General features: G+C 43.3%; 2 protein-coding genes across 5 annotated transcripts in view; one reads left to right on the plus strand and one right to left on the minus strand.

Annotated features, from left to right (window-relative positions):
* Positions 1–27380, plus strand: part of LOC146178901 (putative protein kinase C delta type homolog) — a 425884-nt gene that overhangs the window by 301439 nt on the left and 97065 nt on the right. The gene's annotated exons all lie outside the window — the stretch shown is intronic.
* On the minus strand, positions 1105–25000 carry LOC146178902 (uncharacterized). 2 transcript variants are annotated; one of them, XM_084578645.1, is made up of 3 exons: positions 24715–25000; positions 21771–21834; positions 1105–1457 (listed from the first exon to the last, which is right to left on the minus strand). In XM_084578645.1, exons 1-3 carry the CDS (start codon positions 24976–24978, stop codon positions 1366–1368), a joined length of 420 nt encoding a protein of 139 aa, XP_084434771.1. In that variant the 5' UTR covers positions 24979–25000; the 3' UTR covers positions 1105–1365. The 2 variants fall into 2 exon arrangements, with proteins under 2 accessions (XP_084434771.1, XP_084434772.1); XM_084578646.1 differs by lacking the exon at positions 1105–1457 and adding an exon at positions 17225–17534.

The following is a 27380-nucleotide window of genomic DNA, read 5'->3' on the forward strand; positions in this document are numbered from 1 at the left end:
ACAACATATTCATGAGTATTATTATATGATCATCTGTCATGAGCTTCGAACTATAGGCTTGAATTGCGAAATATTTTAGCCCGTCCCATCAATTTTTGATGTTTTATGTGCACATCTTACGATGTACACCTGCTCATCCTGCAAGAAATTGTACATATATACATCTAGTGGGCCTGGCCGCAGCTGACACGAGGCCAGTCAGATTGGAGGAACATGAATGAGGCATTTGACCTGCAGTGGTTATAGTCTGACTGATGTTGCATGCAGTGATGTTTCGTGGCCAACAGGTTCATTTAACTCGGTATTCTATACGTTTGACTCCATTCTTCCCGCTTACCACGAATGTATCTTCATGAGATCTTACGCCTGACACCTTACGAAAAGCTTTCACAAATTTGGGCGCGCATTGATATCTATAGCAGACTGATCAATACATCAATTATAATAATGAAGCACTTTCGCAATCCTTGTCGGTAGATAAGGTCCCGCTGGCTGGGATGTTATCCCAAGCGGCAAGCCTATGGTCGGCCCGCGCTCGGCCCTTGCCAATATGGCCGACTGAAACTCACCGGGCCAACCTAGGCGACCAACCTCAGCCCGAGGTCGGGGATTGACAATGGCCTAAGAATGGCCGATCATCGGCAATCGACCTCGGGCCGACGAGTATGGCCGACTTGGCCAGCCTACCGCCGCGCTAGGGTCCTGCATGGGCCATGGCTTGCAGACTTGGCCAGCCTACTGCCGCGCTTGGGTCAAGCATGGGCCATGGCTTACCCACACATGGCCCAACCACATCGGTGGTACTCGCTGGCCGCTGGTTTATCTACCATCGGCAGTAGACCTCGGGCCAACGAGTATTGCCGACTTGGCCAGCCTAGTGCCGCGCTAGGGTCAGGCATGGGCAATGGCTTACCCACACATGGCCCAACTACTTCGGCAGTACACACTGCCCGGTGGCCTATCCATGTGTAATTAGTGATCTACTCATCCATGGCCTATTGTTTACCCATTAAAACGTCTGCAGTGCTATTGTTGCTGAAAATTAGTGCTGCGGCAGCATTTTGAGATGCGCATCTCCTCCAAGCGGGTTTTTTGTGGCATCAGCAATGCTGTTCTCCGGGCAGGTGAAAAGCAACCCATACGTATATGTAGCTTAAAAAAGCCTGCACATCGACAAATGTAGGTTTAAACAGCACTTTTTATTGGTCTTTCTTAAATATTCCAAAGGCTCAAAGCCCTCCTAATAAAAAATGGCACTTACAGCTTACTAAGTTTGTGAGGCTTCACAGCAATTTATTCTGGCATTCAGCTTCTAGGCTGAGTTGAAGATGTCACGGTTCCCTGCTCGTTGTGCCTGCTGTCCCATTACTTCACTGTTACGAGCCATCGCTTGATTGCTGCCGTGGTCTTCCTGGAGAGGACGTCACTCAGGTACATGCTGCCTCTCCTCAGGCATCCTAGAAAATATACGAAAGAAAATATCAGCCTTCATTCCGTATTCATGTGAATTTTCTAGCCTGTTAGAGAGATAAAAGGCTGCCACTCAAGCAATTATAAGGACCTTCAGTGGGATCAGTGGTGATGTAGTCATCGGATATATTTTTACACATATACTGCTTGTGTAAGCAAATTTGATCCAAGGGGGAAAAAAGACATTTCCGAGGCAGGGGAAGGAAATCAGATACATATATATCGCTGGAAGCTACCTTGAGCGCCACAGAAAAGGTTTTGTTTGGAATCCTTAATTGACATTAGTTACCTAAATTACTGATTAATGACTTACACATTAAATGGTGTTGCTACTGTGAAGAGTACCGGCACAAACCACGTTTCATTATTTGCGATAAAGAACCCTCACGTCTGCATTTTGTTCCCCAGTACAATAGGAGACCACGAAAATACAAAATCAGATTGCCGGACAATACAATTGCGGCCTTGGCTTGGCTCGACAGCCCTGTGTAGCGGTAGACCTATAAGTTGCCTATGGTTTCTTCGTGCGCGCCAGCACAACCATTCAACAAGACCGTATTTGTAATTTACAGCTTAAAAATAATGTTCCACTCATTTATATCCTTACCGCTTTGTAGTCATTATCCGCATTGCAAAGTTCAACACGCTCACTGTAACTCGCGCCTTCATGTGCGCCAAAGGGCCGACATGAAGCAACCATTACCCGCATATCACCCTTACTCATGCATGGGGCCAGCCATCATAGCGGCAGGTTGTTTCGTCCGCTCAAAATCATGTTGAGAGCAGCGCAATTGAGGTGCGCGAATGGGCTGGTAACGGTTTCGGTATCTACATAACCCTGAATTTTTCTGCAGACGGAAAAAAGGTACACATGAGGTTTCTAGCCGCAAATATTGAAACAGGGGTTTCCGAATGTGCTCACCGACTCTGTAAGTCTTGTTTATTGTCTAAAGTGAATATTTAGTACTTGGAGCGAATAACCTCACTTTCTTATGTACAAAATAAAAATTTACTGCGCTGTGCGAAGTGGCTGCCAGCAATGCGCCACCAATGGTTTATTTCTAACCCTTGTCTCAAGCTATCGGGCACAGCAGGTGTAATGTACCTTGCATAAAACCTGCATGAGAGCATATTAATGGGTAGATTTGTAAGCTTTAGATTTCACTTACAAATACTACGAGAATCGCGTCACTGAGGCCTTTCTTTAAAATTGACACGTAACAGCGCAATATATGTGGCTAAAATAAAGTACTCAACACATTAATTCAGCTTCGCAAGTGCAGCTGTAACAGAAAGTGAGGGCTGGAGACACTGAAGGTGCGCCTAGCTTTCAAATTTTCTTAGATGGCACAACCGTTCGAAATATGTAATTTTAAAAATAAGCCCTTGATAGTGGCTTTCCCACAGCGTATATATGGGTGCCTTAGATAAGAATTATAATCGAGGTCCCATGACCATCTTTAGTTTCCAATTAAATTTTTGTATGTGATGGGCAAATATCTACAAACAAAGAAATTAACCTTAGCCTTGCAAGATAAGGCGCAGTTTCCTTGAAAACAAAAAAAAATTGTACGGTATATCTTTAGAGGTAGAAATTAAATGCTGTTTTTGCCATTTCAAAACGTTGCAAGTTTGGATACCACTATTTTGTCATCTATGTTTTACTCACTAAATATATGCAAGTTTTACATTTACAAACAATATTAGAAACCGTTATGTTTTTGTAGTTGAGTTATTAAAAAATTGCAAACTTTGCTTCAAGAGCAATGGGCTGCAGAAATATATATTTTTAATCTTATATGCTGGAATATGATGCTTAGGTTGGTTGCACTAAATATGTTTTCACTTCCTAATGCATGTTCTTAATTCCAAGCAATTTTTGTAGCTCCAGACCGCTAGGTGTGTTCTCCACAACTCATCAAAATTGCCCAAAATTCGAAAACAGCAGTAAAGGGTAAATTTGCTGCAAATAAAAAAAGGATCATCTTCGATTTTCATTCAAATCCCGGTCAAGAATCTTCAGTGCCTCAAAAATATTAGACTAAAATGTGTTGCGTTATATTGTTTAAAAATATAACGTTGAATATTAAACCGAGTGCTTGTCCTGATAATGGCCAAATTCAGCCTGCATTCTTGCAAGATCCAATAATATTGTGGCACTGAAGCTATCTCTAGATTATCTAGGTTCCATTCTTTATTTCTAAAAAAAATTTCAAGCTCTAGATGTTTTTCTTCTGCATATTATATTGAAATCGGGCAAAATTAAAAAAAATGGTAAAATAAGGAAAACTGATTAGAATTGAAGAAACTGCCGCAACATCGATTTGTATCAAAATCTCTGGAAACAATGCGAAGTACTTTGTTAATACGAGTCAGTAAATATATTCAATTCTGCAAAATGAAATATTAGAAACATAAAAATGCCTGTTTTTATTCTATAGATGTGTTATATGGCTCCACCTTATGGAGTAGGCATCAAATCTTCAATTTAGTATTTGCTGAATTTAGTTACATTTTACCTTAAGTAAAATTTAAAGCCTTGTCAGCGCTTATAAACCCTTTTTCTGCTTGTCGGCAAAGACTTAATATAGCTTAAAATGGAATTAATTCGCTATTTCTGTCAATTTCATGACAGAACGCAAGTGAACTGAACTTTTTCTCTGTTCTGCACTTTTTTATTGCTAGGTGCAGTAGTATTCAATCAAGTTTATTAATATTGTATTCCATTCCTCAGCTTTGACCATAACTAACAATACTATAAATTTGAAGGGGAAATGAGGGTGCTCGTTATAATACATGAAAGAAGCCAACAGTCGGCGAGGCCGAGGAAAGCGTTGGGGATGGTACTTTTATGTCTTTTTTTTAACGTTTACTTGGATAATCAGAGAAATTATTAATGTAATCTGACTAGGGGAAAGATAATTAAACACAAAGTAGAAGAAAAACGTGCTGATGGTTGGAACCGAACCCACGACCTCCGTATATCGCGTCCGGTGCTCTTACAACTGAGCTACATCGGCCGCTGTCCCCCCGCTACTTTCTTGGGTATTTATGTTGTCTGTATACGAACCTTGAGAGTGTTCACCAGTGCCACCCTCAACTATAGCGGCGGACGTGGAACGTCCTTTGTTACCGCCAGCGTCACGTAGAATGTGATCAATCAAGAGCGAGGGCGAAAGCTGCGCTAGAACCCTCTTACGCTACCTATGGCTTCAAGACTGCCAGAACCGAGACCCCCGTACGCTACAAGCAGATCAATTAAGGGGAAATGAGGGTGCTCGTTATAATACATGAAGAAAAGAAGCCAACAGTCGGCGAGGCCGCAGAAAGCATTGGGGATGGCACTTTTATGTCTTTTTTGTAATGTTTACTTGGATAATCGCGATATTCCGAGGTCGTGGGTTCGGTTCCCACCATCGCCACGTTTTTTTCTTCTACTTTGTGTTTAATCATGTTTCCCCTAATCAGATTCCATTAATTTCTGTGAGCAGTCACGTAAGCACCGATCGCACACGGGGGCTGATGGGTCTTATTGGGCGTGGTTCGGTCAGCTGCCCTCCACATGTGCATACCGGGGCAAGAGCAATTTAGTGATTGTGTGGTTCTGTTTTGTCTCGCCATATTCACGAAGCGTTGACTGATTTTTGTTGTGTATGTGGTGTCCGCAACAAAGTTGAATGCAGCAGCGGTGACCAACGGCTTATGCGATGCGTTTAGCAGCTAGAGGACGCTTTTGTCGGGCAGAATGCCAACGCGAAGCGGGCAAGCATTACCCAGTTCTTCCTTCAAAAATCAAAGTTTAGTGTTTCCTGAGAGTTCCTTCATGTTTATTACAAAAGCTCCCTTAGTGCAGTGGAGCGTTAACGGGCGTAACGGGCCGAGGGCCGCCAAAGCATTCCGCTCGGCGCTGTCGCGCTCAGGTTCTGGGTTTGTAGAAAATTTTGCATATCACCCAGAAGCAGCTTGCCGTCCTAGTTCTTTTTTTTTTTTTTCGTGAGCGAAGTTGGTTTTCCTAGTCCGATTTGAGCGAAGAACCTGCAGACGCTCACTTCTTCTGATCCGTGCATATATGAGCGCAAAGCTTGGTAGGGTAGTAAAGAAAAATAAATACGCTAGTGTGGGTAGATATTTTCTAAAGGAGCAAGAGGAAGTCATTGCTTCCATCGCAATGTAGTAGCGCACCGCTGAGCTGTGACCTTTTTTTTTTTTTTTACACGCGATGCGTTACAAAAACATTCATCACCGTTTTGCCATACGTCATGCTGTTTAGTGTTGAAAGCTGGATATAGCATAATTGTACTCCCCCTGACTGACCCAATTGACCTTCATTTTCCCAGCTAGGGAACTGGAGATTGCGGACGCTTTATTAATGTGTGGAGCTATCAACGGTAGCTAAGGAGTTCAGCTCGGCTCTGCTCTCCTTGTCTGAGTTTTTCTTCCTGTTTTGACGTGTAAATAGTGTATATAAAACTTCTTTGCCAGCTCTACCTGCTGCTTCTCGTCCGATGTCTTGTCCGCCTGATCACGCTACCCAGAAGCCTTGGCCCCGAACCTGATCGCATGAAGTCGATGGTTCCGGTGTAATGGTCTGCACCTCCAGTCCTGACTCTGGTACAGTAAGTGCACGGTCCTTCTCTTGGAACATTGCCAGGTTTTACAACTTGTAGATATTTGTAAGCTTCGGCAAATGAAGGGTGGTTTTAGAGGCAGATTGGTTTCCTTTAACCACATAGTACAGGGACTTGCCATTGCTGCACTAGTCATGGACTGAAAAAAGTTGCACAAACCGGAGCTGGTTTTAATCTTTGGGGAATTGGGCATTGACTGTGGGCCCATCTGCAGAAAACCAGAACTGATTAGGGCAATTGAAGACATCGGTGCGGACGCGGAGGAGATAACAGAACTTTGGGAGCTTATTCAAGAGGAGTTAAAGAAGGCTGAGGAACAGGAGAAGCTCAAAAAGGATCTTAAAGACGAATAGAATGAAAGAGGGATCGAGAAAAAAAACAGCATGATCTGCAGTTAGCACAGGCAGAACACACTGGGAGACACACACCAAGCTCCGTTGTGAGTCAGGAAGCATCAAGTGTTAAAATAAAAACCTCTTCCTACCGTACAAACTAGGGGAAGACATAGGGCTTTTTCTCGTAAAGTTTGAGTGGGCGTGTGAAAATGTTGAGTTATCATCAGAGTTTTGGCCCCAGAAACTGCTGACCATCCTCCCATGTGAGCAGCCCAAGTGCTTGCTCGGTTGACAAAAGAAGGAGCGGCCGACTAAGCTAAAGCAAAGGCAGCGCTTCTCAAAAAGTACCGCCTATCCCTCAGATGCGTTTTGCCGCCGGTTCAGGGAAACGAGGTAACAACGTAATCAGTCGTTTCCGCATTTCGCTTACAATCTGAAGGCAGACCTGACAGAATGGTAAAAGAGGAGAACAGGCTTTCGGAACTCATGTCAAAGTATTAGAAGTGATCTGCCTGGAACAATTCTAGAGCTGTCTAAGAGCAGAAACGTGTGTGTGGTACAAGGCAGGCCGGGAAAAAAAAGCTTAGAATGTGCAGCAGACCTGGCCGAAGAATGTCATGCTAGGTGGGAAACAGAGTGATCGCATTCTCGGGGAAACCCTAAAGCAAACTAAGTTTCTGCGAACCCAGACTGGAAACCTAGCAAGCGGCATCTTGGAGCGAGACGAAAGCCACAGGGCAGAGTCGAGTAACTGCCCTAAAGTGACAGCCGACAAAGGGAAGGAAACCGAGAGAAAAATCTGTCTGTTTCCGATGCAACGAGCCCGTTCACTTTGCCAGCACATGCTCCTGCATGTGTTCTCTTTTGTTCTCAGATCAAAAAAAACATGCGCCTGCTAGTCATACCTAAAAGATGCAGGTTAATGGGAAGCATTGTCAGGTTCTGAGAGATTCTGCGGCCATCATGGACGTAATCCACCCCACATACGTGAAGGCAGCTGACTTAACGGGGGATTGTGCATGTATTAAACAGGTTCCGGTAAAGAGTAGCGCATGTGTGCCAGTCGCACGTGTCAGATAAGGCCCATTTGGCATTCTGGAAATAGAGGCAGTGGTATCACGGAACCTGCGAGAGCAGTTTCCGTACCTCTTTTCAAACAGGTCAGAACAGATGCTGCAGGAGGAAGGTCGTAGCTTCGGTGACCGAGCCGTCCAAGCGCTCACTTGATTGAAAGCCCGCGAAATTGCAGCTGAACTAAGCCGAAAGAAGAATGAGCTTTCTCTCGCAATGGGCCAGGCAGTAGCAAACCAAGGTAGCGTCAGGTTCTGGCGAAGTGGCTCAGGTCAGTGACAGAGAGGACTTAGAAGGCAGGGAATCGGGCACCATGTCCCCGAATGAATCAAGGGAGATAGCGTCTATTGTAGTGCAGCCACGTGTGGAACCTTTGTTAGCTCTGGCAAAAGTCGATAGACGATAGCAGCCGAGCCGTAAAAGACATGGTAAAAATGAAGATAAATACAAAAAACATTTGTGGTGAACACCCTTCCTCCCAAGTGTGGCACAGCTTCACAAAGGCCAACCTAGAACGCACCAAGCTAGGGTGGCTGCGGGAAAAAAAAAAAAAGAATGCTGCGGGGGATTGAGCGGCCGAGGATAGAATGAGTATGGGAGAGGAATAGGAATTAATGAACATACTGTAGGCATGAAGTGCACGTCATAGCCATCGTACAAAAATTTTGAAACCGAAGCAGCAATCTACGTATTCTAATTCTATAGGAAATCATTTGGGAGTAGAAAAGAGCAACTTAATAAGATGTGCATGGTTCTTAAATGAACAATATGTATACAAATGGACGGTTGAATATTCACAGTAATGGTGTGTTGTGCTAGAATTCTTTACAGCCGTGAGACCGCAATAAATATTACTGATATTGCTCTTTGCTTTAAGCTCTGGCATTGACAACTCTATCCAAAGAACCGACTGGCAGTGACAGGTTGTTTACAGCTGTTGATGAAAACATAGGCCATCATGATATTATTGCAAGCATATTTGCTCCTTTTTGTACTTGTTTATTACAAGCAAAACTTAAATTTGGTCCCTATTCCTAGGGACGCTGCACCTCTTACAACACCCACTGTTCAGTCGCTTTCATCTAAGGCACAAACGCGCCACTGCTGCTCGGTACCTTGGATGAGGTTTTCAAAGGGGTTACCTCTGATACCTAGCAATTGCTGTAATATTTATACCAACTACATCAGTGAAAAAAAAAGGCAACACTGCATCACTGTAACTGCTGCATGCACCTTTAAACGTGCCTTAATTTTATTTCCTATTCTTATAGACACATGACCTCTTGCTATTGCTTTGTTCAGTAAGCAATCGTCTTTCATTGCTTCAATTTCTATCTCTCTACCACTTTCTTGTTGCTCCTGGTGTGATCATTTGATTTCATTCTTCAAATCATATTGGTTTATGACATGTGAAGGATTTAGCCTATACATAGATGCTTTTTTTTTTTTTTTAGATGCGCATCGGATGTGTTTTCTACATAGAAATGAATCTATTGAGTTGTATGACTGGCGCGAAAACATACAGTTTGGCACCCCCAAAAGATCTGTGTCCTGTGGTTGGAAGGGGAATAAAGAGGAGGATAATCAGCGGAAAAGCCTGCCTAACAAAAGGTAGCACTGCATCACTAACTGCTGCATGCACTTTAAATGTGCCTTATATTTATTGCCTATTCTTATAGACGGTGGACCTCTTGCTATTGTTGCAGTAGGCAACCGCATTTCATTGCTTTATTTCTTATCTCTCCACCACTTTCTTGTTGTTTCGAGTGTGATCATTTGATTTTATTGTTCAAATCATATTTTATCACGGGTGAATGATTTCACCTACACATACATGCTTTCATTTTTTTTTAGGTGCGCATCGAGAGTGTTGTCTACGTAGAAATGGATCGATTGAGTTGTATCACTGATGCGAAAACAAACAGTTCGCTACCTCCAGAAGATTTGTATCTTGTGTTTAGAAGGGGAATAAAGAAGAAGATAATCAGTGGAAAAGCCTGCTTAAAAACTTACAAAGATGGTGCAAAAGCGAAATGCTGATCAGGGTGAGGGTCTGATTACTTCTGTTATCCCACTTCACTTGCTAGGTAATGTGACTGTATATGAAGTACCTTAGTGTATTTTGTGGTATACTCGCTGAAAATTGTGTATACACTAAATTTTTCCTCGTTCGATTATTTTGAGTGATGCACGAATTGGAATAAAACGAAGTCATCCACACATCTAATGCCCATAGACATTAGATGCATGGATGAGCTCATTTATTGTGTTTCGATGTAAACATGCCATAGTTTGTCGAATATAGTAATAGGCTAAAGTCGACTTTTTTACTGTTAAATGGAGTAATACATATGCTCTATATCATAGCATTATTTGACTATAGTTTGTAACTGCTCTTTCTTAAATTGTATTCTACAGAGTATGCATGTGTCATCTCGTACGTCTATTTAAATAGCGAACAAAAAAAAAAAACACGCCTATCACTTAAGAAAGCACAGTTTTTTGTCATCTCAAAAAGTTGCACGTTTGGAGGCCTGCTGCTTGCGCACTAATTTTTGTCATCCATTGTTTTTTACTCACCAAATCAACGTAATTTATAAAGGAAAGAAGCCAACAGTCGGCGAGGCCGAGGAAAGCATTGAGGATGGCACTTTTACGTCTTTTTTTTTAATGTTTACTTAGATAATCCCAGAAATTATTAATGTAATCTGATTAGGGGAAAGGTTATTAAATGCAAAGTAGAAGCAAAAACAATGGGCCGATGGTGGGAACCGAACCCACGACCTCCGAATATCGCGTCCGGTGCTCTTCCAACTGAGCTACATCGGCCGCTGTCCCCCCTGCTACTTTCTTGGGTATTTATGTTTTCTGTATACGAACCTTGAGACTGTTCACCAGCGCCACCCTCAACCATAGCGGCGGACGTGGAACGTCCTTTGTTACTGCCAGCGTCACGTAGAACGTGATCAAGAGCGAGGACGAAAGCTGTGCTAGAACCCTCTTACGCTACCTATGGCTTCAAGACTGTGTAATTGTAATTTTTTATAATTATAATCATAAGCAAATCGCTTTTCATCATAATAATTTTGGTGGTGTTACGGAGAACACACATACCAGCATAGAGCTCCAGATTCTGCCTTAAATTAACACTATAACCTGCGTAATAAACACAATGTTTTAGTGCAAATAACATAACGCATTACGCCAGTATGTAAGGTTGAAAATCAACATTTTTGTAGCGCGTTGCTCCTGAAGCAAAGTTTACGATTTTTTACTAAATCAACTGAATTAATGAAACAAGCTTTTAATACTTCCTATACAAATAAAAGTTACGTTGATTTGGTGAGTAAAAAACAATGGAAGACAAAAATTAGTGCGCAAGCAGCAGGCCTCCAAACGTGCAACTTTTTGAGATGACAAAAAACTGTGTTTTCTTAAGTGATAGGCGTGTTTTTTTCTTTTTTCGGGAAAACTACGCCGCATCTTGCAAACCTAAGGGCCTTTCCTTTGTGTCGAGACATTAGCCCACGACATAGGAAAATTTATTTAAAATAAAATGGTGATGGCACCACAATTACTGTTCCTGTCCGAAGACATGCATATTTGTTTCCATTTCGTCTCTTTAAACAGGCTCGTTTAGGCAATGCGGTGAATAAAAATATCGCATATATTAAAGATTTCTGCGCTACGCGTTATACCTAAAGCCACCTATATTGTCACAACTGTTATTAGTTATTTGTAGCTGAAACAACAACACAAAAGGGACAAATTTTTCGCTAGTTAAATAGACGTACGAGATGACACATGCATACTCTGTAGAATACAATTTAAGAAAGAGCAGTTACAAACTATAGGCAAATAATGCTATGATATAGAGCATACGTATTACTCCATTTAACAGTAAAAAAAGTTGACTTTAGCATGTTAATATATTCGACAAACTATGGCATGTTTACATCGGAACACAATAAATGAGCTCATCCACGCATCTAATGATCTTGGGCATTAGATGTGTGGATGACTTCGTTTTATTCCAATTCGTGCATCACTCAAAATAATCGAACGAGGAAAAATTTAGTGCATACACAATTTTCAGCGAGCATACCACAAAATACACTAAGGTACTTCACATACAGCCACATCACCTAGCTAGTGAAGTGGGATAACAAAAGTAATCAGACCCTCACCCTGATCAGCATTTTGCTTTTGCACCATCTTTGTAAGTTTTTAAGCAGGCTTTTCCACTGATTATCCTCTTCTTTATTCCCCTTCTAACCACAGGATACAAATATTCTGGGGGTAGCGAACTGTTGGTTTCCGCATCAGTGATACAACTCAATCGATCCACTTCTACGTAGACAACACTCTCGATGCGCACCTAAAAAAAATGAAAGCATGCATGTGTAGGCGAAATCATTCACCCGTGATAAAATATGATTTGAACAATAAAATCGAATGATCACACTCAAAACAACAAGAAAGTAGTGGAGAGATAGGAATTAAAGCAATGAAAGGCGGTTGCCTACTGCAACAATAGCAAGAGGTCCACCGTCTATAAGAATAGGCAACAAATATAAGGCACATTTAAAGGTGCATGCAGCAGTTACAGTGATGCAGTGCTACCTTTTGTTAGGCAGGCTTTTCCGCTGATTATCCTCCTCTTTATTCCCCTTCCAACCACAGGACACAGATCTTTTGGGGGTGCCAAACTGTCGGTTTTCGCGCCAGTCATACAACTCAATCGATTCATTTCTATGTAGAAAACAGTCCTTATGCGCATCTAAAAAAAAAAGCATCTATGTATAGGCTAAATCCTTCACATGTGATAAACCAGTATGATTTGAAGAATGAAATCAAATGATCACACCCGGAGCAACAAGAAAGGGTTGGAGAGATAGAAATTGAAGCAATGAAAGATGATCGCTTACAGAACAAAGCAATAGCAAGAGGTCATGTGTCTATAAGAATAGGAAATAAAGTTAAGGCACGTTTAAAGGTGCATGCAGCAGTTACAGTGATGCAGTGTTACCTTTTTTTTTCCCTGCAGTAGTTGGTATAAATATTACAGCAATTGCTAGATATCAGAGGTAACCCCATTGAAAACCTCATCCAAGGTACCGAGCAGCAGTGGCGCATTTGTGCCTTAAATGAAAGCGACTGAACAGTGGGTGTTGTAAGAGGTGCAGCGTCCCTAGGAATAGGGACCAAAATTAAGTTTTGCTTGTAATAAACAAGTACAAAAAGGAGCAAATATGCTTGCAATAATATCATGATGGCCTATGTTTTCATCAACAGCTGTAAACAACCTGTCACTACCAGTCGGTTCTTTGGATAGAGTTGTCAATGCCTGAGCTTAAAGCTAAGAGCAATATGAGTAATATTTATTGCGGTCTCACGGCTGTAAAGAATTCTAGCACAACACACCATTACTGTGAATATTCAACCGTCCATTTGTATACATATTGTTCATTTAAGAACCATGCACATCTTATTAAGTTGCTCTTTTCTACTCCCAAATGATTTCCTATAGAATTAGAATACGTAGACTGCTTCTTCGGTTTCAAATTTTTGTACGATGGCTATGACGTGCACTTCATGCCTACAGTATGTTCATTAATTCCTATTCTTCGCCCATACTCATTCTATCCTTCTCGGCCGCTCAATTCCCTGCAGCTTTTTTTTTTTTTTTCCCGCAGCCACCCTAGCTTGGGGCGTTCTAGGTTGGCCTTTGTGAATCTGTGTCACACTTGGGAGGAAGGATGTTCGCCACAAACGTTTTTTGTATTTATCTTCATTTACCATGTCTTTTACGGCTCGGCTGCTATCGTCTATCGACTTTTGCCAGAGCTAACAAAGGTTCCACACGTGGCTGCACTACAATAGACGCTATCTCCCTTGATTCATTCGGGGACACGGTGCCCGATTCCCTGCCCTCTAAGTCCTCTCTGTCACTGACCTGAGCCACCACTGCCTGGCCCATCGCGAGAGAAAGCTCATTCTTTTTTCGGCTTAGTTCAGCTGCAATTTCGCGGGCTTTCAATCAAGTGAGCGCTTAGACGGCTCGGTCACCGAAGCTACGACCTTCCTCCTGCAGCATCTGCTCTGACCTGTTCGAAAAGAGGTATGGAAACTGCTCTCGCAGGTTCCTTGATACCGCTGCCTCGATTTCCAGCATGCCAAATGGGCCTATTCTGACACGTGCGACCGGCACACATGCGCTATTCTCTACGGGAACCTGTTTAATACATGCACAATCCCCCGTTAAGCCAGCTGCCTTCAAGTATGTGGGGTGGATTACGTCCATGATGGCCGCGGAATTTCTCAGAACCCGACAACGCTTCCCATTAACCTGCATCTTTTAGGCATGGCTCTAGCAGGCGCATGTTTTTTTCATATCTGCCAAAGAGAACAAAACCTTCAACTTCCTGCATGTGTTGGCAAAGTGAACGGGCTCGTTGCATAGGACACAGACTGATTTTTCTCTCGGCTTCCTTCCCTTTGTCGGCTGTCACTTTAGGGTAGTTACTCGACTCTGCCCTGTGGCTTTCGTCTCGCTCCAAGGTGCCGCTTGCTAGGTTTCCTGTCTGGGTTCGCAGAAACTTTTAGTTTGCTTTAGGGTTTCCTCGAGAATGCGATCACTCTGTTTCCCACCTAGCATGACATTCTTCGGCCAGCTCTGCTGCACATTCTAAGCTTTTTTTTCCCGGCCTGTCTTGCACCCACACACACGTTTCTGCTCCTAGACAGCTATAGAATTGTTCCAGGCAGACCAATTCTAATACTTTGTCATGAGTTCCGAAAGCCTGTTCTCCTCTTTTACCATTCTGTCAGGTCTGCCTTCAGATTGTAAGCGAAATACGGAAACGACTGATTCCATGTTACCTGGTTTCCCTGAAACTGCGGCAAAACGCATCTGAGGGATAGGCGGAACTTTTTGAGAAGCGCTGCCTTTGTTTTAGCATAAACGGCCGCTCTGTCTTTTGTCAGCCGAGCAAGCACTTGGGCTGCCTCACATGGGAGGATGGTCAGCAGTTTCTGGGGCCAAAACTCGGATGATAACTCAGCATTTTCACACGCCCACTCAAACTTTAAGAGAAAAAGCCCTATGTCTTCTCCTAGTTTGTACGGTAGCAAGAGGTTTTTTTATTTTAACACTTGATGCTTCCTGACTCACAACGGAGCTTGGTGTGTCTCCCAGTGTGTTCTGCCTGTGCTAACTGCAGATCAAGCTGTTTTTTCTCGATCCCCCTTTCATTCTATTCGTCTTCAAGATTCTTTTTGAGCTTCTCCTGTTCCTCAGCCTTCTTTAACTCTTCTTGAATAAGCTCCCAACATTCTGTTATCTCCTCCGCGTCCGCACCGATGTCTTCAATTGCCCTAATAAGTTCCGATTTTCTGCGGATGGGCCCACAGTCAATGCCCAATTCCCCAAAGATTAAAACCAGCTCCGGTTTGTGCAACTTTTTTCAGTCTATGACTACTGCAGCAATGGCAAGTCCCTGCACTATGTGGTTAAAGGAAACCAATCTGCCTCTAAAAACACCCTTCACTTGCCGAAGCTTACAAATATCTACAAGTTGTAAAACCTGGCAATGTTCCAAGAGAAGGACCGTGCACTTACTGTACCAGAGTCAGGACTGGAGGCGGAGACCATTACACCGCAGCCATCCACTTGATGCGATCAGGTTCGGGGCCAAGGCTTCTGGGTAGCGTGACCATGCGGACAAGGCATCGGACGAGGAGCAGCAGGTAGAGCTGGCAAGGAAGTTTTATATACACTATTTACATGTCAAAACAGGAAGAAAAACTCAGACAAGGAGAGCAGAGCCGAGCTGAACTCCCTAGCTACCGTGGAAAGCTCCACACATTAATAAAGCGTCCGCAATCTCCAGTTCCCTAGCTGGGAAAATGAAGGTCAATTGGGCCAGTCAGGGGGAGTACAATTATGCTATATCAGGCTTTCAACACTAAACAGCATGACGTATGGTAAAACGGTGATGAATGTTTTTGTAACGCATCGCGTGTAAAAAAAAAAAAAAAAAAAAAAAAGGTCACAGCTCAGCGGTGCGCTACTACACTGCGATGGAAGCAATGACTAGAAAAGTAATATCTACCCACACTAGCGTATTTATTTTCCTTTACTACCCTACCAAGCTTTTACTAAATTGTCTCGATGCGCTCATATATGCACGGATCAGACGAAGTGAGCGTCTGCAGGTTCTTCGCTCAAATCGGTCAAAACCTAGGACGGAAATTGAGCAGCCCAAAGCCTTCTGTGATTGGCTGCCTAGCGAGCTGCTTCTGGGTGATACGCAAAATTTTCTACAAACCCAGAACCTGAGCGCGACAGCGCCGAGCGGAATTCTTTGGCGGCCCTCGGCCTGTCACGCCTGTCAACGCTCCACTGCACTAAGGGAGCTTTTGTAATAAACGGAAAAGAACTCTCAGGAAAAACTAAACTTTGATTTTTGAAGGAAGAACTGAGTAATGCTTGCCCGCTTCGCGTTGGCATTCTGCCCGACAAAAGCGTCCTCTAGCTGCTAAACACATCGCATAAGCCATTGGTCGCCGCTGCTGCATTCAACTTTGTTGCGGACACCACATACACAACAAAAATCAGTCAACGCTTCGTGAATATGGCGCGACCAAACAGAACCACACAATCACTAAATTGCTCTTGCCGGTATGCACGTGCGGAGGGCAGCTGACCGAACCACGCCCAATAAGACTCATCAGCCCCCGCGTGCGATCGGTGCTTACGTGACTGCTCCCAAGGTGAAAAACGGCTGCGTCTGCGGGAGTTTTGTATTCACTCTTTGAACGTGACTGCGTTCGGCACTTAATATAAGAACAAAGCGCTCGCTTGGAGCCCCTATCACTTTTCGGTAATGACCTCTGTCTTCGATCTTTGCGGTCAAAATTTCGACATATCCGCATTATGCCCGAAAAATCTTCAAGATAAACGGGAGTTAATACATAGTACCTATGGGAGGTGAAAGCGCAACGTGGAAAATTTTAACTTAACCGATTTTTCGAGATAAGCGAGTTCATGTTAACGAGGGTTTACTGTATTTTTTTTTACTCACATACCTCACAGGCTCCAACTGGAGTATTATGTGAGGGGGGTTACATAAAAACCTGGGGTGCAAAAAGAAGCACTAGGACACAGTTACTTGAACATTGTTATACAAATAGTTAACAGCCAACCAGAAAGTTTAATGCAGTTAGAAAAACTTCAGATCAAGAGCTGAGCACCCCAAAAATCAGCCATGCAAATGACACACTAAGAATGCATTTTTAGCAAATAGAGTCACTAGCCGCTATTTACAACACTGGAATTAAGAAGTGAAGCTCTCATTTCCTATTTCTGTTGGTTTATTTGGCCGTGCAATGCAAAAGAAAATACTCTTGGTAATGATATTTTTACTTCCATGACCACAAGCTATATAAACATGTAATAAAAGGAAGTGAAGGAAAAGCCCTATGCTTATGCGTAGCAGACTGTGCACAAAATATCATGCAGTGGAATGTTTACTTCATGTGCCTACACTATGTACAAAGATACTGTAAATGTCTACCTTCTGGCTTCTTAAGTGTTATGGACAGAAGTCTGCCATCAAGGACAAAATTTACTGGACCACTCCACAGCAGCATATCATGCACACACCCATGGTAACACACCAGGTGACGAGACTGGCTCTAGGACCATGCATGTCCTTCGTTACCAACAAGCGTGCTTTTTTTCTGTCACTGAGTAGCTGCTTATTGATTGCCAGGGGCATGCTGCAAGGCACTGTTGCAGCAGTGGCATTCTGCTGACTCACCAGTGCGAGCAGGTGCCTATTGTTCCCTTGCTCGGCCACTTGCACACCATTGTGATAATGCACATCTTCGGTACTGTGTATTAGCATAAATACACTGCCGCATGCAACGCATTCATTACAAAAAGTTCCAGTCTGCACGTCGCTGCTTCTTTATATTTGCACAGGCAGACAAGATGTTGCAAACTTGAGCATGCACTGGGGAGCACCTATACACAATACCAATGAATCAGGGTAATATTGTACATAAAAACAAAATATAGAAAACTAGCTGTGTGGGTATTGCTCATAATTGCTCAAGATATCAATTGCATCTGTCCATGAGTTATCACTTATGCAAACACCTGGTGCCGAATTCTCTAAGGTGCTGTATGTTTGGTGACGACCCCTTAAGTGATGCAATAAAAATACCAACCATTTTCCTTGTTGGTAGATCATTTAATATGTAGCTCTATGCAAGGAGATATATCACATAGCAACATGGAATGTAAGATCTATGACGCAAGGTAAACTGGATATCGTCAAGCGAGAAATGGACAGATTGAACATTGATATCTTGGGTATCAGCGAGCTCAAGTGGACCGGAATGGGAGAATTTAACTCCGGCGACCATTATGTCTTTTATTGTGGGCACGAATCCAAGAGAAGGAATGGGGTCGCTCTCATAGTAAACAGAAGAATGGGCAAAGCAGTGCTAGGGTACAACCCCAAAAACGACCGAATGATTTCACTTCGGATCCAAGGTCACCCTTTCAACATAACAGTTATCCAAGTCTATGCACCGACCACTGCTGCTGAAGAAGCTGACGTTGAGAGATTTTATGCGGACCTACAATGCCTTTTAGACCGCACCCCATCATCAGACGTCGTTTTTCTCATAGGAGACTGGAATGCTAAGGTCGGGAGTGAAGAAATATCCGGAATTACAGGCAAGTTCGGTCTTGGTGAGCCAAATGAAGCTGGGCAGAGGCTAGTAGAGTTCTGTCAAGAAAACAACCTGACCATAGCGAATACTCATTTTCAACAGCACAAGAGGCGCCTGTACACATGGATTTCACCGGACGGTCTGTACAGGAATCAGATCGATTATATTATTTGCCGGCAGAGATGGAGAAGCGCTATACAAGCAGTAAAAACAAGGCCTGGGGCCGATTGTGGCACCGATCATCAGCTTCTTGTTGCCAAAATTAAGCTTCGATTGAGGAAAACGCAGAAAACTAGAAGGCCTTTCAGGTATGATCTGGATCAGATTCCATTAGAATATGCTGTGGAAGTGAGGAATCGATTTCAAGAATTACATCTAGAAGACAAAGAGCCCGAAGAGATGTGGACTGATGTTCGTGATATAATACAAGAAGTTGCTACTAAGGTAGTTCCAAAGCAAAATAAATGCAAAAAAGCAAACTGGTTATCTGAAGAGGCTTTGCAAATAGCTGAGGAAAGGAGGATGGCAAAAGGTATGGGGGAAAGAGAAAGATACAAGGTTCTCAATGCGGATTTTCAGAAAATAGCAAGGAGAGATAAGAATGCCTTCCTGAACATACAGTGTCAAGCAGTTGAGGACAACAGCCAATTAAGGAACACAAGAGCTCTGTATAAGACAATCAAAGATATCAAAGGAAGCTTCTGTGCTAAGCTGGGCGTGATAAAGGACAAACGAGGCAAGGACCTCACTGAAGCCTCAGAGATAAAGAAGAGGTGGCAGGAATACACAGAAGAACTGTACAAGAAGGACCCGGATGTGCAAACCCAACATAGGACGGTTGTGATTACTGATCTCGAGCCGGGCATCCTGAAGAGTGAAGTTGAATGGGCCTTAGCCAGCCTTGCTAAGAACAAAGCTAGCGGAATTGATGGTATTCCAGCTGAGTTGCTTCAAAACCTCAACCACGACGCTGTTAACACACTGCATACATTATGTCAAAAGATTTGAACAACCCTGCAGTGGCCACAGGATTGGAGGAGGTCAGTTTACATCCCCATTCCAAAGAAAGGCAGTGCGAAAGATTGTTCCAACTACCGCACGATTGCGCTTATTTCGCATGCTAGCAAGGTGATGTTAAAAATCCTGCAAGGTAGGCTGCAGCAGTATGTGGATCGGGAGCTTCTGGACGTGCAAGCTGGGTTTCGCAAGGGCAGAGGAACTAGAGACCAAATTGCCAACCTTCGCTGGATCATAGAAAAAGCAAGAGAGTTCCAGAAACCCATTTACTTCTGCTTTATTGATTATGCGAAAGTGTTTGACTGCGTAGATCACAGCAGATTGTGGCAAGCTCTCCAAGAGATGGGAGTTCCAATTCACCTCATCTGTCTCCTCAGGAACCTTTATGAAGGGCAAGAGGCCACAGTCAGAACTGGGCACGGTCTTACTGATTGGTTTCCGATTGAGAAAGGGGTGAGGCAAGGCTGCATACTGTCGCCCTGCCTATTTAACCTATATGCAGAGTGCATCATGAGGAAGCCGGTCTGGACAAGTCTTCAGCTGGAGTGAAGATTGCTGGAAAACGTATCAACAACCTTAGGTATGCAGATGATACCACTTTAATGGCAGAAAGTGAAGTAAAACTCAAGAGACTTCTGATGCGCGTACAAGAAGAGAGTGAGAAGTTTGGGCTTAAACTGAACATTAAAAAGACGAAGATCATGGCGTCTTGCCCTATCAAGTCCTGGAGCATCAATGGTCAAGAAGTGGAAGCTGTGACAGATTTTCTGTTCTTGGGCGCCAAGATTACCTCGGAAGGAGACTGCAGCCATGAAATTAGGAGACGCCTGCTTCTGGGAAAGAGAGCAATGGTTAGCCTTGACCGCCTAGTAAAGAGCAGAGACATTAGTCTGCCAACCAAGATCCGTATAACCCGTGCTATGGTCTTTCCAGTTGTGATGTATGGATGCGAGGGTTGGACTGTGAAAAAGGCTGACCGCCGAAGAATTGACGCGTTTGAATTGTGGTGCTGGCGAAGACTCTTAAGAGTTCCTTGGACTGCCAGAAGATCAAATCAGTCGATATTGTCGACCATAAACCCTGACTGCTCATTGGAGGGTCAAATTCTAAAGTTAAAGCTCAGCTACTTTGGTCATCTGATGAGAAGAGAGGAGTCGCTGGAGAAAGATTTGATGTTGGGAAAGGTTGAGGGTCACCGGAGAAGGGGTAGGCAGCGAACGCGATGGTTAGATGGCATTCTCGAGGCATTGCAGATGAAGCTATGTGATGTTAAGAAGATAGTGAGAGACCGGAAAGCGTGGCGTGACATGGTCCATAGGGTCACGAAGAGTCGGACACGACTGAACGCCTGAACTGAACTGATTGCAAAACTACATTCATGAGAACTGTGGCAGTGTCCGTTCATATTGATATGCATGGAGTGTGGTGGCTCATAGAGGCACAACTGCTTTTTGCGACATTTGAATCAAATTAGCAGATAAGGAAGCTTGGGCAAGTTGGTGACAGTATTCTTGGTACCAGTGGCCTAGCCAGAAATATTTTTCGGGGGTCTTATACAACAGAATACAACAGACAAAACAGACCAACCAGAAGGGGAGAGCGGGGAAAGGAATGTGGGTGCAATGTTCAGAGAATTTCCTATTGTTCTCAACGTTACACTAACTTATGGTTTCTGCTTGTATATAGATCCCAAGTACTAAATTGAGACCACAGTTCTCACCTGGCCCTTAAAATGTAAGGAGACAGTAAATTACCATTTCAGAAATGCGCTGTTTACAGCACTGCATTTGTTGTTTTATTTTCCTAATATGGCCTTTTAATAAGATGCGGTTAAAAGTGCTGAAGGCAAGCATAATCATAATTGCATAAAAGCTCCCGGGTAAGTGCATGAGACGCGCCTGACCATGCCAATTAGTCGGCGGGGTGCCAGTAGTGCAACAAGAACCTAGAAGCACATTCTTGACGTCCAATAAGAAGCAACCCGAAGCATGAAAATTGGTATGCTTTAAGGGAAGGATTGGGCATGCTCCCAACATTGGCCTTGTCACAAGGCGTCTCACTGTTAGAGTATGTGCAGACATCTAATTAATGAGCAGCAAGTAAAGTTTAGGAAAGTAACCAACATCTTCAATTTCTTTTCGACACTAAATATTGCTAAGGACAATGAAGATGAAGCGAGCTGTGGCACAGGCATAAGCACTTGCTCCAGGCCTGCTCCCATTATTAAAAAACATCCCATCCCATCACCATTGGTCATGCTCTTTCTTCACTAGCTTCCCATCCTGTAACAATGTTTTTCTAATCCTTAGAGACAGGTAAAACTCAACACTGGGGCCCCAAAAGCCCTTCAAAAGAGGTATTCCAGCTGTACAACATCATGGCTAAGCCAGCTGCCAAGCAGCTCACTTTGGGACTGCTGCAGGTACCACTTCTTACATAACAGCAAAAGCAGAAGGCAATATTCAGAGATAAACACAGGGGTTTCAATCCTCAGTGCACTTACCTCTTGCTTCTCCCTGCCCTTCCGCCATGTGCAGGGTGGGTATCCAATTCCAATTCAATATTCTCTGTGAACACATGCAAACAGAAACAAGTCAAGTAGAGTTTGCAACCTCGTTATAGGTAATTAACAAGAAGCTGATGTTTGCAAGCTTACGTCATGCACTGCACTGCATCAATGCCAAACACTTTTTACAAGTGACCCACATTTGACAACTCCTTGCATGCAAGCTACAATGAAAAACATTGTTTACAGCAAAGAGAAAGCCTTAAAAGAGCTTCAAAATGCTTGTTAAGCACATTGTTCTGCCTCTTGGTTACGTAGATAGTGACACTATAACTGGTGGTTGTTTTGTGTATTATCCAGCGTTTAATGCTTTAAGTTGCTCCCGAAAAATGAGTTCGGGCCACTGAGGGTGCTGGCACACAATGGCCGTTTTTGGCAGCGGATGTGTTATCACTGGGTAGGGGTTTGATGATTGGACGAACAATAAATTCACAGCTAAAAGGGCTCATAAGTAAATATATGGTTTGTCATATTTTTGTATTTTCTATAGTATCTACAAAACCAGCATGCTTGCTTTCGTCAAAGTACTCCAAAGTATTACAAAAAAGTAATCATTGCTACAGGCTCTGGCTATTCTGCCTCGGGGAACTTTGCGTCTCTCTACATAAATGGCTTTGGCAAGTATAGCTACCCTCTATGCACATGCAAACTCTTGCCTAAACAGCTGGTTTCTCGTAGGTGATATCTTGCTGAATTCTGCGCTGCCATGAGAACGAAAACTAGGCAGCACCATGCTAATCGAGCAGCGAAGGCAGTGGAAAAATATCTTTTCATATATTTCCCTCTCAGAATGAGTGAAAAAAATATGGATGGAAGCTCTTGGCATTCACGAGCCTGACGCGGCGGGTGTGCTCGGCACATTTCACTCGAGCACGCCCTCGAAACTACTTTGAAGGTTCACCAAAGATTTGGCATTCGCTGGCTACAAGCAACGGCGGCAACGATGCGACGCGGTGCTGGCGGTGGCAGGCACTCACGCAAAACATCGATTGAAAAAAGTAACTATCGTGCGCATTAGCTGAGCAGTGAAAGCTCGTTCCGATCGGAGCCTATCGATGTTCATACATAATAGAGTTTGCAATGTTTTCACTGCTGTTCTTTTCTCAAAAACTCACCATCACGAGTAACGTCCCTGGCAGCAGCTCACTGTGCTCTCGCCTGTCGGCTTAGTTTTCAGTCAGATTAACGCGCATGAGCACACTTATTGAGAGCTTACATCCCTTTGAATTATTTATAATATTGCATTACTATCGGCTGCATGGATTGTCAGCGCCAGGTTACAGTGGAGCACAGGAAGGTCAGCGAAATTTACAAGTGCACCATTCCTTTTTTTTTTTTTGCTTCATTGTCACTAGGAAAAAATACTGAGGTATTTACATCTATGGGACACGAATTTCCTTTTTTCTTGCCAAAGCGTCTGTTGACGCAACACGGATAAAATGTATTTTCAGCCAATCCTGCTGCTGCTGTTTTTTTTTTCAATGACTTGAACCCATGCATGCCAAATGGAATTGATCAAAAACTAAAATGGGAATTTATCACCTGCGTGCTAGGTGCTTTTTTTTTTTTTTTTTTGGAATGTGAACCTCTTGATTTTCCCTCGCAGGACGCAACTTCGGAACGCATTCACAGGAGTGAACCAGGCTGTACTCTTTGAAGCAATGAAGCAATACGTCTTTTGAATGCATCTTTGCAATAGTTTGATACCTTGCTTGAATTTGCGCAACTGATTTAAGCGTCATCCTCAGCATTACTGGAAATGTCTCACTGCCCTTTGAGGTGTGCAGGCAATTTAAATATTAAAGCCATGAAATATGAATGTACACAGACAAAGCCTCTATTCATCTTAAAGCAGCGCGAAAACACAGGACTAAAAGGAACAGGAGACGACACAAGCGCTTTCTAACAACTGAATTTTTATTCGTAGAAAGGTGTAGTTATATAGGAAACAACCCAGATAAAATCAAGACAAGGCACGTGAAAACCACCGCGGTGCCCCTTTTAGAAACAGTGCACGCGCGCAAAGTCAGGATTAAACACTTCAACACAACAAACCTAACAGCCTCCCACATGACAAACACCCGCTAACACTTCATCGCTAAATATTCACCGAGAGCGTGAATCTCTTTTTCTTCAAGATTAGCAGAAGGTGTAGCTACGCACGCGTCAAGCTCTTTATTTATCAGAAACGCCTCGACCAGCTCTCTGCATATCCGATCAGGGTGACTGAACAAGATAGTGGTCCTGTTCAATTTGGGGAAACAATCTTTACACTCTCGGCAATGAGCGGCAAGGTTGGACGAAAGCTGTCCAACTGGACGAAAGCAGTTGTTAGAAAGCGCTTGTGTCGTCTCCTGTTCCTTTTAGTCCTGTGTTTTCGCGCTGCTTTAAGATGAATCCTATCCAACTCGCCCAGTTTTCTATACTTGTAAAGCCTCTATTCACTGAAGATGGCCGCATCAAATGCAAAGCTGGTGGCACATCTGATGATGCCGTGGGCTGTAAATTGTTGGAGACTCCAACCTCCCCCCACCCTCTACTGCTGCCTTAGCACAAACCCCGATAGGTACTACATACAACTGGGAGCCGTGCGCACCGCTCTGAAAAAGTCTCCGCAAGCCACCAGCTGACGGCCACTTGCCCCCCCCCGTGCTACGTAACGTGCGTCCCGATACATACAACTAGGCGCCGTAAACAGCTAGCCACCAGCTGACGGCTACTTGGCTCTTCCACTAGGGAACCCAGTAACTCAGCTTCCGACAATAAAGTTTTGTTTCTCTAGTGACGCGCAACTGCTGTTACTGCTAGCCCTACTGCCATTGCAATAAGAAACAGGAATAGGGAAAAGGTACGCCCATGCAAACATAGTTACAGCACTTACCTGCCAATTCTTCACCATTTCCATGATAAAATTTCTTCTCTTGCGGTCATCTCCTGGCATGCCAACACCAGTAAGCCTGCCTTTCGCAGCATTCTTTGTAGTCTGTGGCTTGTATGCTTTCACAGGCGATACGTTCACGAAAACTTTCCCCTGTCGTCGCATACCGCATAGGCTATTGTGGAGCTTCCATGCCACGCGACAAAATGCCTGCAGGCAGTGACTGGCAGATATGAAACAATGAATACTTGCGTACAACAAGAGCATCGCACGCCATGACCGCGCACAAACACCGCCATTAACGCAGCCTCCCAGACTCTCTTGGCTACAGGAATGCCTAAAGCTTTGGATGGCTCTGGCTTCGTTCGTTTTGCGACATGATATCGTCTGCTACTAAATTATCGTCTTCAGACAGGAAAACCGGTTAGGTCAGATATTTGTCATGTAGTTTTAACAGATAGGAAGCACTTGCTGCTATTTAAAGTAAAGAAAATTATCATTTTATTACTGATGTCCACCGTGGTCATATGGCCAAAGGAAACAAATATACACTCTCATAATCACGGAGGTTAACATAACTGCGCGTTCACATTACCCCATTTTCTATGCGCTTTGGTGGAGGACGTGTTGCTCATTAACGTGTGCATTCATAGCAGCATACATACTACCGCGGTATTATTATATCACGTGATGCAAATTTTGTGCTATTATTTTTTTTTTTTTTTTTGTGACCACCACATTACTGCGAAAGGTGCGGTCGCGATTCTACTGTACATTATACCATATATAGTGTATATATCTTTATTTTCTTATTTTTGCCTACCCTGTCCTTTCTCTCTGTCGCTCTTCTTTGATTTCCTCTACCGCTTCCTTACTATCCTTTTATTTTCGCCGCCTCAGCCAGGTGCTGCCGGGGATAGCAAACATATTTTCCTCCCTTTTTGATATCTAATGATAAATAACCACATACTACTGTTTGATTTTTGTGGCACAGTAAGTCGATCTAACGTCGTTACCAGCGTAATTTTGCAGTAAATCTAAGTGCCCCAGCATATGTTAAGTTCAGTATCCATGCATTAAATGTACAGTCCAATACCATCCCAGCTAAAATCGAAGGGTTGGTCCCCAGCATGGTCTTAGAATGGCGCAAACTGTAACGAGGCGCGGAGACGAAGTGTTGTCGCGTTTCATGCCTTTAATATATAGCTTTATTTGCATGCAATGCTGCTATGTTCAAGTCCGACTTGCAGACTGCCACTTGATATATGACTTGATTCATACAGCTGCACAAAAATGAAAGTTTGAAGCCATATCAAGCCCTGTATGCCCGATTATATTAGCACACATTTTTTACCATAGGTTTCCTCTGCAAATATATGACCATCACATTAAATGCTCCTACTTCGATTTTGTCTCATTGCATTCAGCATTAACTCAGGAAAACAAAGTATGCAGTTACTATACGTCCTGTTACTATACTTAATCCCTCTCTCATAACATAACGAGAGAGGTGTCCCTTACAAGGATTAGGGCCCTTACCCCATCGGTGACATGCCGACGGGGCTCTGAAGAGGATGCAGTGCAGAGTACATGCCCTAAGTGTACAAGGCCAACTGCCGAGGTGGGTCTTCGCCACCTTTTATGGACGTGCCCAGGAATGCAGCCGTCAAGAATAAGACAACTACAAGAAGTTGGACTGTCGGCTACGAGGGAGGAACATTTACACGTGTGGCTAATGGACAATATTAAGAGCCGGAGCTTGCTCCGGTTTCTTGAAGAAAATAGACTGCATGACTTCCTTTAAGAAGACAGCCTCATTCTATGCCACATGGCAAGCCTTTGAATAATAAAAAAAAAAAATGAGTGCACTTCTGGGTGACCATTTTCCTACTAGCGAAATGCAGGACATGATGGGGGGGGGGGGGGGGGGGGGGGTGGCATGGTCAAAAATTGTCAAATTTACAATAATTTATTTCTCAACTTTTGATGTGAAATTTTCTCGCAATATTTTCACATCTGTCTGAATTAAACAAGGCAAGGGAGCAAATAATACAAGTTGAAGTTCATATACATATATGTAAACAACACTGTTTTATACAACTCTGTTATCATTGTAGTATATGCTCTGACACATTATTGACCTGAGATGTACATGCCACTACCAACCGGTGGCGAGATGTGGCTCCTATTTTATATTGTGCTGTGCTATTCAGGCATCCTTCCCTAACCGAATTTAAAGTATTTCATGCTGCTTGTTGATGCAGTATTCATACTACTTTTAGAAGAGTTGAGTGAAGAACAGCTGCAGCATACTGGTAAGTTGAAAAATTTTATTCAGCTATGTTGTTTCAATATTTTAATAGTTCACGCTTTTCTAACAATTATGCATGACATAAAAGAGATTAATAAGAAAGATACATACGACATATTTCAAAATGTACAGGGATTGCAATCACTGGCTTCAATTAAACTAAATGAGAGCTGTAAATATTGTCATTTACACATTCCTCGGACAAAGCAATTGCTGGATGTCACAACATAATATGTCACAACATAATAATAGTAGCTGTTCAAATACTAAGTAACAGTTGAGCTTGCACTCTTGGTGGATTTGCCCCTCTACAAAGGATCAGTGGTTAGGGCACTTGATCGCTGTGCCCAAGGATGCA

Source organism: Amblyomma maculatum, chromosome 9 (genome assembly GCF_055883805.1).
Source record: "Amblyomma maculatum isolate TAMU_Amacu chromosome 9, ASM5588380v1, whole genome shotgun sequence".
NCBI lineage: Eukaryota > Metazoa > Arthropoda > Arachnida > Ixodida > Ixodidae > Amblyomma > Amblyomma maculatum.